The sequence below is a fragment of the Macaca nemestrina genome, chromosome 16 (assembly GCF_043159975.1).
Source record: "Macaca nemestrina isolate mMacNem1 chromosome 16, mMacNem.hap1, whole genome shotgun sequence".
Classification (NCBI taxonomy): Eukaryota; Metazoa; Chordata; class Mammalia; order Primates; family Cercopithecidae; genus Macaca; species Macaca nemestrina.
Genome location: NC_092140.1, coordinates 797,706 through 809,483, shown reverse-complemented (window position 1 = coordinate 809,483; position 11,778 = coordinate 797,706). Strand labels below are relative to the sequence as shown.

The window sequence follows — 11,778 nt, the reverse complement described above, 5'->3', positions numbered from 1 at the left end:
GCAGGATCCGGTGTCTAATGGGCAGCCACACCCAGCGCAGTTTCAACAAGGAATTCATCCCCCCATGCACAGGTCCCTGCCCCGGTTCCTCCCAGGCTGAGTACTCTGAGGTCACAGTCGTCTGGGACATGATCTGTTGGTTGTCGGGCGGGGGCTGTAGGTGTTTTTTTAGGGTTGTCCTGCTGCATTTTGTTGCAGCCCACAATGCATTGCAATCCCAGTCAGCTCAGGGGCTCTTTAAGCATTTGACTTACGACCTAAGTAGCTGGGCAGGCTGATAAGAACAAAGCCAGCTATTTTGCAGGCTGGTAAACTTTCATCTTAGACTAAACTTCTTTAGTTCGGGTGAGAGCACCTAAGGGTCGGGGGGAAGGGAGGGAGAAGGGGAGGCCAACAAGCAGGCACTGGCTAGGACATCCTGTTTCTTCTGTAGTTTACCGACCTAAGCCGATTCAAGGCATTTTGTCTTAGAAATGGACCACTGTAGGCGTTGCTTCCTTCATTCTCTGTTTGGCCTCCTTTGTTCTTCTAGGAGAAGATGCCTCAGCACTTTCACGAGTTTGGGGTATGCACAAATGGGTTTTCTAATAGGCTCCTGTGCCTTCCAGTGGCTTCCCAGGCACCACCTGGGGTTGTGGACCTGAGCCAGGCCAGTCCTCTCGCTGTCAGAGAAATGGCGAGCACCGCTCAGCTGCTCAGTCCTGGGCTTCGGGGGGCTACGTGACATCCATTCCTGTCAAAAATCCATGGCGACCATAAATATTCAGCAAATGCACCGAAGCTCAAACAGACAAATGTACAGGCACTTCCTGTTGTGGTTGGGGCTTTTTCTCCTGTTTAGGGAAACTTTTGACTACCCCAAGCTTATAACAATATCCCAAGAACAGGGTTTGATCACACTTCTATGTACACCAGTCGCACAGACGCCCTCAATAAGCACTTTTAAAATAGAAGTTCTAACGAAAGCCTGCGTCATACCTTAATTGACAGGGGTTTTCTTTCAGGACAAGAGGTGCCTGCACCATCCCAAAGCCTCGGCGGCCAGGCCAGTGCTCTCAGACACGAGGCGTCGGCTCGTTTCAGTGGAACGAGCTTTCCTCCTCCCCAGATACCAAGAACTCGCACCACCCACCGGCACAGCAGCGGTTCAGAATGCAGGCATTTCCGGCTAGGTCTGGCGTGAGCTTAAACCACCCGCTGTTAAACCCTCATGAAAAGTCACTGACAAAGTTCTCCTGCACACAGAGTTGCGGAGTTGCTGGAGAGAGGAGGGTGTCTCACAGACCTGCTGGGCCCGTTGCACCCATACTCCCTCCCTCCCTTCTGTCCAGTCTCCCTCCACGTCCGGGAGGACATTCCAACCCTTTGGCCCCACCCTGGCCCAAGTGCACTGGCCGAAGTCCAGTTCCCCAGGTCTTGCTCCGGGGCGAGGCCGGCACAGTCTTGACTGGACGGAGGGAGGGTCTGGGGAGCGCATGGCCTTGTTTCTCTAAGCACACCCTAAAGGGTTCCTCTCCCACTTGGGGCCCTGCTCCAGACCCTCTCTCCTGCCTGGGTCACTGCCCCAGGCTGGCCACATTCACCCAATGGGGGTCTGCCCCTCGCCCCAGGCCTGAGTCCTACCTCATTTATGCAGCTGCTTCAATAATGCAAGGAAGAGATTTGTAATGGGAAAGGTATTTTATTTCTTTTTGAAATTATTTCCAGCTGAATGATGTTAGTAAAAATACAGAGAGAATACAACAAATGACATTTAGTAATTTTTTCTGACTAACCCATTTTAGCATTGTTTATATACAAAGAAGAATATGAACAAGAAAAAATTTAATAAATAGCTATAACCTAATACATAACCGAAAGAACATAACTCCAACAGCAGAGATACCCTGATAACGGAATAAGGAAGTGGTGCTGAGCTTGTAAAATCCTAGACAATGACCCTCCCTGAGCGAGTGTCCTGAGCATGACCACATTCTCGTAGCCATCTCAGGACCTTCCTGCCGCTGGAGTGCACCGCCACCTGCCCAGCTGCTGTCACTTGCACCCACAGACGTGTGGCTCACAGCAGGCCTGTCAACAACCAGAGGAACCGTAAAAAACTGCAGGGAGGAGGCAGTCAACGAATCGCTCAAATACACAAAATTAACCATGTTAACTAAGAAGCTAAAATAAATATCCTGTTTTCTTTCTTTTCTTTCTTTTTTTTTTTTTTTTTAAGACGGAGTCTGGCTCTGTTGCCCAGGCTGGAGTGAGTGGCGCTACCTCGGCTCACTGCAAGCTCCGCCTCCCAGGTTCACGCCATTCTCCTGCCTCAGCCTCCTGAGTAGCTGGGACTAGAGGCACCTGCCACCAGGCCCAGCTAATTTTTTGTATTTTTAGCAGAGATGGGGTCTCACTGTGTTAGCCAGGATGGTCTCCATCTCCTGACCTTGTGATCTGCCCGCCTCGGCCTCCCAAAGTGCTGGGATTACAGGCGTGAGCCACTGCACCTGGCCTCTTTCTTTCTTTGGGTTTTATTTAAAATGCCCGTGGGGGTGGTTAGTGCACCGTTCTTCTGCTGTAGTTATTTCACCCTGGGAGGGTGTGGGCCTTAGCCATGCGGAAATGATGGTCATCTCTGCAGTGTGAATACTTCCACACCCTATCTTCTAACCTGCCCTGTCTCAGCTTAGTATGAACGTACAGACCACTCTCAACTCCCCATGAAGTCACTGGTCTTTTTTTCCTGCACACAGAGTAACTGTGGTGTTTTCGAGCTGAGGGCAGTGTCATGCTGGGCTGTATCTGGCACACGGAGAGGACGGGCCTGCCGAGCAGGTGGCCTCCTGGCCGCTCACAGACTGTGCCTGCCAGACTGAGAGAGGGGTTCAGGCACGACGCTTCCAGAGCTGTCATCTGGAGGAGATTCTCATCATTTTTTCCACCACTTAAAATAAAACCACTCAATGCCTTCTCCGGTGCACTCTCTGGTCTATTTAAAAATAGCAACACAAGTCCCACCGCTTCTTATTTCTAAAGGGAACAGCCAGTGAACATATTTTTACCTCCCGTGTCTGTCATCACATTCTTGCCACTCATTGCCTCAAATCCCAAATAGGTAAAGAGGGAGGGCCGCGCCGCTGTGCCTGGAGTGGCAGGGGCAGCCGCACAGACCTGGGGGCCCCTGACCTCCCCCAGCTCCAGGGAGGACGCCCCAGGCATGAGCGGAGGCCACCAGCAGGACAAAGAGGCTGCTCTGTCAGCCTCTGCTGGACCCCTGAGTTCCTCTCTCATGGGCCTCTCTGGTTGGGTGGCTCCGAGAGGCCAACTCCAGCCCCAGCCGCAGGCTCCCAGGACTGCAGGGGCAGGGACTCCGGAGGTCCGTGTGCTCCGTGAGAGAGAGGACCCTGTCCTCCTGGCAGGGGTCCAGTGGCACCATAGCAAGACCTCTGCCCCCATCCGTACCCCCGGACCCCCCGGACCATCCTGTGTGCAGCTGGGCCGCCCCAGGCCCCACACACGCGAGGCGCACCCAGCACTCAGGAGCCTCCACACACAGCAGCTCACACTGAGAACCCACACACCAAGCAGAAACCCTCGGCTGGGCCAGGAGCACAGCCCCCGATCTATAGAGAAGGCCCCGGGGGCCCTCTGAGGGGAGCTGTGGGGAGCGGCCCCCCAGAGCTGAGCACAGCCCCCGATCTATAGAGAAGGCCCCGGGTGCCCTCTGAGGGGAGCTGTGGGGAGTGGCCCCCCAGAGCTGAGCACAGCCCCCGATCTATAGAGAAGGCCCCGGGTGCTCTCTGAGGGGAGCTGTGGGGAGCGGCCCCCCAGAGCTGAGCACAGGCCCCCGATTTACAGAGAAGGCCCCGGGGGCCCTCTGAGGGGAGCTGTGGGGAGCGGCCCCCCAGAGCTGAGCAGAGCCCCCGAGTTATAGAGAAGGCCCCGGGGGCCCTCTGAGGGGAGCTGTGGGGAGCGGCCCCCCAGAGTTGAGCACAGCCCGACCTTCCTTCCAGACACCAGCACTGGCATGTCCTAGCAGGTGAGGGTGGGTCAAACCTGCTGGATCTTAAGTTAATTGTTAGACGGGAAGGAAACCTGTGCTCTCCCTGGAGCACGACGTCCTGCCGCCTGCGTGGCCCCCGGAGCCAAAGCCACTGGCACAATGGGGCCCTTTTTTCTGCCGGAGTGGACCTTCCCTGGTAGGAGAGACCCCAGCCTCGCCGTGGGTAGGACGTGCTTGCTAAACGCCCTCTCAAAGCCAACACTGGAAAACACCTTCCTCTATTTAGAGTCAGAAAACAGAGGTGCTCACAGCAGGCACCACAGCCCCTGTGCGAACGTGTAGGGCTGTTTCAGGAAACTGCTCAGTAGCAAAGGCAGAAAACGCCAAGACACCTTCAAAAAGCAGGAATTAACTTTCCACAGGGAGGGCACCACCAAAAACGAGGGTGCGGGGCCCCGTAGGACGACAGGCTGCATCGGTTCACGCTGAAAATCCAGCTGCTCCAGGGCCCCTCAGGCAGCCGAGTGGCCTCACGGGTCAGGGTTTCAGAGGCCAGCGAGGGCCTGGGACGATAGATTGTGACACGGAGGTGCATGACCCCGTCATGGGGAAGAAAGTGCTTTAAAATAGATGCATGGAGGAAGAGCCTAAAAAGTAGTCCGGAGTAGCAACAAGAACCATCTCGAGGCAATGTGACGAAGGGCCGCTTTGATTTCCGTCTTGTGCTTCTAGACAGCATTCAAATATTCCAGCCTGAAACACGTTATCTCAGCACCTGAACAAGGCTGGAGTCGTGGCCGCCTCTGGCCAGGGCAGGAAACACTTCTATGCTGTTTGGGAGGACGGAGGACAGACAGCGATGCTCTCAGGTCACCGGCACCAGCGGAGCCACCCGCAGGACTGCAGGGAAGGGAACTCAGCACCCGGTTTCCAGACGAAGCTTCCTTGGGATGCCGGCTTCCCAGGGCTCTGCACTGTCCCTTTCTCAGAACTTAACGTGAGCATTTCCTGAGGCCTCTTCCTCCAGATGAGCTGGCTCTGGCCTGGCATCCCAGCGTCCCCACACCCTCTGGTGACCACCACATGGCCCAGCAGCCACACAGCACCTGGCACCGCCTGGGCGTCTGAGGCTGGAGGAAGCTCTGCCCTTTCTTTTTTTTTTTTTTTTGAGATGGAGTCTCGCTCTGTCCCCAGGCTGGAGTGCAGTGGCGCGATCTCGGCTCACTTCAAGCTCTGCCTCCCGGGTTCACACCATTGTCCTGCCTCAGCCTCCCGAGTAGCTGGGACCACAGGCGCCCACCACCATGCCTGGCTAATTTTTTGTACTTTTAGTAGAGACAGGGTTTCACCATGTTGGCCAGGATGGTCTCCATCTCCAGACCTCCCGATCCACCCGCCTCAGCCTCCCAAAGTGCAGGGATTACAGGCATGAGCCACTGCGCCCGGCCTGAAACTCTGCCCTTTCTTTCGAGTCCTGCGAGGTGGGGCCGTGTGTGTCACTTTGGGCCCATGGAGGGTGGGTGTCACACGGCCACTTCAGAGCAGGGCATGGCGGGGCATGGACAGGGAGTGGTGGGAGGAGGCCCTGTGAGAGCTGGGGAGGCGTCCCAAAGCACCAGTGTCCTGCAGGTCGAGGAGGCGCACACACCGTGCCACTGCGGGAGGTGTGAGCTCCACGCTGCAGGGTATGTGAGACAGGGGTGAGCTGGCGCCCTTGGGTGAAGACACAAAGAATCCCGAGGGCCTGGTGAGGCCACAGGCCCGCACCTCCCACCCCCATGGCCTCGTGGCTCTGTGGGGTGACAGGGACCCGACCCTCATGTAGCTCAGTCCTCCCAAGGTCAGCTTGTGAAGAAGGGAGAGAGAATTATGGAAACAGGCATCTCCGTAGGGGATTCTCCAAGACGCATTTGGAGGCAGGAAAATGCCTGAAGGCCCTTGATGGGCAGATGTCACAGTGCTGGGCGAGCCACGGTGTGGACTCGGGGCCTCACTTTGGGAGCTCAGACGTGTCGCTGGCCCTGACGCTCATTGGTCTGAAGGACAAATCGAAGGCCCTCTGGTCACTGAAGCTCTGGGCTTTGTACTTGGCCAGGCGCGTGGACCTCCTGTGACGCTCAGGCTCCGATGCCTTCATCGTGTCCTGCGGGACCCTCTCAGCCCCGGGGTGGTCTGGGGGCCCCTTCTGGGCCGGGGCCTGGGGAGTCCAGCAGCCCCCAGCCTCGGGTGTGGGCTCAGCTGGGCTCTTTCCCAGCCTCAGGGGAGAGGTGGCAATGCTCGTGCCCCTGAGGGGGCGGCTTCCTGGGGGTGGGTGCCGGGTGCTGGGCTCCCCTAGGCCGCTGCCCCCCGACTGTCCACCATCCCTGGGGGCTGGGCTTCCAGATGCCCCACTCCTGCCAGCAGCATCTACTCCCTCAGCTGTGCCACTGATGGGCTGCTCCCAGGCCTGAGACGCCATCCCACATATCAAGGCCTGTTCCCAACCCTGTTCCCGAGCCTGCCCCTGAGCCCGTTTCTGGGCCTGCCCCTGAGTCTCTGTCTGGGTCTGCTCCCGGCCCTGTTCCCGTGCCCGTTCCTGAACCCCTTTCTGGGCCTGCCCCTGAGCCTCTATCTGGGTCTGCCCATGAGCCTGTTCCTGGGCCCATGCCTGAGCCCCTTTCTGGGCCTGCTGCTGAGCCCGTTTCTGGGCCTCTATCTGGGTCTGCCACTGGGCCTGTCCCTGAGCCTGTTCCTGAACCTGTTTCTGGGCCTGTCCCTGAACGTGTCCCTGAGCCCATTTCTGGGTCTGTCCCTGAACCTGTCCCTGAGCCTGTTCCTGGGCCCGTGGCTGAGCCCCTTTCTGGGCCTGCCCCTGAGCCCGTTCCTGAACCTGTTTCTGGGCCTGTCCCTGAACGTGTCCCTGAGCCCATTTCTGGGCCTGTTTCTGGGCCTGTCCCTGAACGTGTCCCTGAGCCCATTTCTGGGCCTGTCCCTGAACCTGTCCCTGGGTCCCACCCTGAGCCTGTTCCTGTGCCTGTCCCTGGGCCTGTCCCTGGGCCTCTATCTGGGTCTGCCACTGGGCCTGTTCCTGACAGTGTCCCTGAACCTGTCCCTGGGCCAGTTTCTGAACCTGTTTCTGGGCCTGTCCCTGGGCCGCCAGGCTTCCCAGCCCCTTGGAGTCCCCTGGAGGCACAGCTGGGTTCTTGGCAGCCCTGGTGCCCTCCCCCCACGCTGTGCTCCTCTCCTGCTCCTCCCAGGGTCCCTGCAGATGCTGCTCACCTTGGTCACTGCGCTGGTAGGCACCCCCAACCCCAATGGCCGTCCCTTTGTCCCCGGCCAGATCCTGTGCCCACCGTGTCTGAGGCTCTTTGGCTTGGTTCAGCATAACCTTCGGGCCCGACGGCACCACCCTTTTCCCTGCACCCCTGGGCTGGGGGGTCTCCTCCTGCGCCTGGTCACTCTGTTGCCTCCCCAGGTCCGCCTGTGTCAGGGGACGCCCCTGGGATTCACCTGCTTGGGTCCTAGGGTCGGGGACACTGGCCCAGAGCTTGGCCTGTGTGTCACCAGCAGCAGGGGGCAGGTGTGCCTGTAGATGGGGAGGGTCCCGCTGGTGGGTGCCACCTGCCCACCCCATGTCCACCTGCATGGGAGGCATCGCGGGAAGCAGATGGTCAGGCTCTGCCCCACCGGGAGACATGACACCCTCCCTGCCCTTTGCCTGTGGGTTCTCAGGAGGCGACGGTGGGAGGCCAGGGCCATAGCTCGGGGACTCTGCCACACTCTTTGCCTGTGGTCTAGGATGATCAGAAGCAGGAATTCCAGACTTTGTGCTGAAACCCAAAAGGTTTCCTTCCACAGCCACATCCTTTCTGCCTCCTACGGCTGCCGTATGTCTGCTGGCTGCCGACGTGTTTGAAGTGTGTAATCGGGGTGCCTCTGGGTGCCGGGCGAGGGCGACAGCATCCTCTGGGTGACGGGCGAGGGCCACAGCGTCCTCTGGGTGCCGGGCGAGGGCCACAGCGTCCTCTGGGTGACGGGCGAGGGCTGCAGCGTCCTCTGGGTGCCGGGCGAGGGCCGCAGCGTCCTCTGGGTGCCGGGCGAAGGCCGCACCTCTCAGGAGGCTCCTCCCTGCTGCTCCACTCTGGGGCTCCGAGGATCCCCCGGGGGCCAGGAGGCCGTGGCTGTGGGGGTCTTGAGGGAGAGCCTCTCCTCTGGGATGGCTTTTGGACAAGGCTCTGCTTCCCTCCTGGCCCAGCGTCTCTGGCTCTCCCACTCTGCGGTCTCCAGGGCTCTGGGTGCTGCCTGGCACTGGTGCAGGCGTGGCACGGCTCACAATGCTCCCTGCAGCTGCCATCGCCCCACAGGCTTTCACACCTGGTTTGGGTCGTTCATTTAATGAGGACAGTGGGTTCTCGTGAAATTCATGGCTGGTGATTTCCTCGGCAGCCTTCAGGGGCTGAGCGGACTCTGTTAGCAGTGGCCTTCTGCATTCCTCCAGCGCGTCGGGCACAGTCGTGCCCATCGGGGTGACACCCTCAGGCCCCATATGCCCCTTGGATGGTGCCGCCAGCGACGCGGGGGCACCTGTTGGATTTCTCCCGGTCGGGGACAGGACTTGCTGGCTGCTGGAGGCATGGCTGGTGTTTCCCCTCAGAAGGTTTTGTGAGGCTGCAGGATAACTCGTTGCGGAGCCCTTGTTCTGCGTTGATATTTCATTAGATTCTGGCAACGGATGCTTCTCCTCTCTGAGCTCAGAGGTCCTCTCTCCTGAAATATCGTCAGGATTCCTGGGACCGTGTGAATTCTCAAAGCTGCCTTTGTTTTCCTTCTCTGTCTGGAGTCTCTGTGTCGGAACTCTCTCTGGGACACTGTGGTCGGCACCTGCAGTCCTTCTTGCTGCTGCCGGATCCCAGGCTGCCCCTGGCCCTTGCGGCGAAGAGACACCGAGTCCCACCTGGGTCCCTGAAAGCTTGCTCAGTTCCACTGGGGCTTGGTGACCCTTTCTGTTCTCAGTCACGGTGGGAAATTCTGTGTGTGCATTTTCAACCACATTCCCTCCTCCAAAAATACGAGAACGTTTGTTTTCACAACTTGCCGTATTTTGCAGCATGGGGGGAGGGGCTGGCATTTCGTGGACAACCGGGATTTGGACAGTTATCCGTGGGGGCTCCGTGGCAGGCTGTGTTCTCCGAGCAGCCTGGACCGATGGAGTGTTCAGTGGTGGGATGTGGCCCGGCACCTTCTGTTCTGGGAAATACTTCTGGGTGGCAAAGAGCGGGTCTCTCCCTGGGTCTGGGAAGCCTGCTCCTTCCCGTTCGTCCTCTGAACTGCAAACAGTCATGGTGATTTCAGGGCCCTCCCCTGCACTCTCACCCGGGGGCCCAGGAGACCACGTGAGTCTGGCTCCCCTCACCTCCTGGACACCTCCTGCAGTGCTCTCTGCCGTGGGTTCTGCCGTCCCGTCACCTGCGGCTGATCTGGTGCCCCACGGGCTGGCCGATCCCAGTGGGGACGATGCAGGCACAAGGCCAGGGAGGACTTCACCTGTGCAGGGAGCACAAGAGGGGGCCATCGAGGGGACAGCCTGGCCGTCCCTCCGAGCCATCACCTGGGGTGTCACGGACTTCGAGGGCCTTGGCTGTCTTTGGGGCTCCCCCTCCAGGGGGCCCTTTCCTGCTGCTTTATTGCCACTGGATTCCGTCTCCCTGGCACTGGGGAGCACGCTGGCTTCTCCTCTGGGCAGACGCCTTGCCTCCGAGTGGCTGATTTTGGTGCAGTGGGACAGCCAGCTCCTGGGGCCACAGACGATGGTGGCGATGCTGAGGGCCGGCAGGGGCTCGGCCGTGCAGGCCAGAAAGCGGGCGAGCGGCGTCTTGACGCAGGTGCTGGCCATGGTGGCCGTGTGCAACACGCACACCTCCGGCCGGTGCATCTTCTTCCTCTGCAGGTTCCTCTTCCTCCGCTCCCGCGTGTGCACCCTCAGCGCCCCGGCCTCTGAGCACAGGCAGCTGTTCTGCTCGAACTTCTCCCGCAGCTTGGACAGCACCGAGCTCTTGCCCGTGATCTTCGGCAAGAGGCCCCTGGCGACTTTGGGCCGCTCCGCGGCGGGCTTCTCGCGCGCTTCTTTCTCCTTCGCCTCCTTCTCCTCGGCGGCCAAGAATATCTTCAGGATGTTCTTCACGGTGCTCTTCCCGGCCGGGTGGCCCCAGCGGGGCTTCTCGCTGGGGCAGGGCTTCGGGGCCGGCTCCTTGGTCTTCTCCAGGAGCTTGTTGATGGTGGCACCCACGAGGCCCCCACCGGGCCCCTGCTTGTCCTTGGAGATCAGCCGGCCCACCTCCCGGGTCCTCTTGAGGTAGCGCTCCCGGCCAGTGCCCAGGAACTTGGCCTGCAGGAGCTGGAAGCGCGTGGGCCTCTGGGTGGCCTCCTGGGTCTGGGTCTGGTGGCTGGGCCTGCTCTCCCCAGCCTCTGTCCCCGAGGGCCGGTCTGTGCGGCCCGTGACATACAGCAGCAAGCTGCTGAGGATGGAGTGGGCGGCCGGGTCACAGGCCAGCTTGCCCATCTTCTTCTTCAGGGCTTGGGCGTCCACAGACATGATGTCACTGCAGGTCTTTCTGCTCTTCCGACTGTAGAAAAAAAGGAATCGTCACTTATTTCGTCATCATGTTTTTTGCAAGGTGATTCTAGAACATTGATTATGGGGCAATCCCATGTTCTCAGGGGCCCCGAAAGCGTGGTAGGGAGAGACAGAGATTAGGAGCCAGGAGCTGTGGCTTCTGGGCTGTCCCTGCTGTTAATTCGGGGGTGTCAGGGATGTCAAAGCTTTTCTGGGTCACTGTTTCCTGTTAAATGGCAGGAACTTCTGAGCCACGCTCCTCCTGAGGGCACTGAGGAGTTGACGTTGAACGGTTTTGTGAAAACATTTGGAAAACCACTTTGCATATGCAACATATTAAAAAAATTTAACAAACATATTTTGCTTATACAGTAAGTGAAACAGCGAGTCTAAAGAAGTGTCTGTTCTCTGTGTGGCCTGTGTATGTCTCTACTGTTAAGTATGAAAGATGAAACTAACAGCATAAATTCTGCCACGGTCCAGGGACTTGGATCCCTACAGCAGAGATTCTGAAGATTTGGTAAATCGCTCAGGTCTGGGGTGGGTGGAGAGAGGAGAAAGAATTTCCTCACAAGCTCCTGGGCGGGAACCAGCACTGCAGTGGGCAGTGGCCCCCCAGGAGTGGGGGAGAAGGGGCTGCAGAGAGGAAGGAAAGAGGGGCCTGCAGAGAGGAGGGGAGGAGGGGGCTGCAGAGAGGAGGGGAGGAGGGGGCATTGCAGAGAGGAGGGGAGGAGGGGGCATTGCAGAGAGGAGGGGAGGAGGGGGCTGCAGAGAGGAGGGGAGGAGGGGGCTGCAGAGAGGAGGGGAGGAGGGGCCTGCAGAGAGGAGGGGAGGAGGGGGCATTGCAGAGAGGAGGGGAGGAGGGGGCTGCAGAGAGGAGGGGAGGAGGGGGCATTGCAGAGAGGAGGGGAGGAGGGGGCTGCAGAGAGGAGGGGAGGAGGGGGCTGCAGAGAGGAGGGGAGGAGGGGGCATTGCAGAGAGGAGGGGAGGAGGGGGCTGCAGAGAGGAGGGGAGGAGGGGCCTGCAGAGAGGAGGGGAGGAGGGGGCATTGCAGAGAGGAGGGGAGGAGGGGGCTGCAGAGAGGAGGGGAGGAGGGGGCTGCAGAGAGGAGGGGAGGAGGGGGCTGCAGAGAGGAGGGAGGAGGGCTGGCATCACTTGGCTGGGTCTCTGGAGCCCCTTTCAAAATGGCTCAGAGGAGCCC

General features: G+C 59.3%; 1 protein-coding gene across 2 annotated transcripts in view; it reads right to left on the bottom strand.

Annotated features, from left to right (window-relative positions):
* Nucleotides 1-1,332: 1,332 nt before the first annotated feature.
* The window catches only part of LOC105485249 (ADP-ribosylhydrolase like 1), a 47,947-nt gene continuing 37,501 nt past the window's right edge, over nt 1,333-11,778 (bottom strand). The window contains exon 2 of one of the 2 annotated variants that reach the window (XM_011747495.2): nt 1,333-10,587. In XM_011747495.2, the coding sequence (XP_011745797.2) occupies nt 5,976-10,556 (4,581 nt within the window). In that variant the 5' untranslated portion in view covers nt 10,557-10,587 and the 3' untranslated portion in view covers nt 1,333-5,975. The remainder of the gene's footprint in view (nt 10,588-11,778) is intronic. The other variant, XM_011747493.3, reaches the window with a different exon arrangement.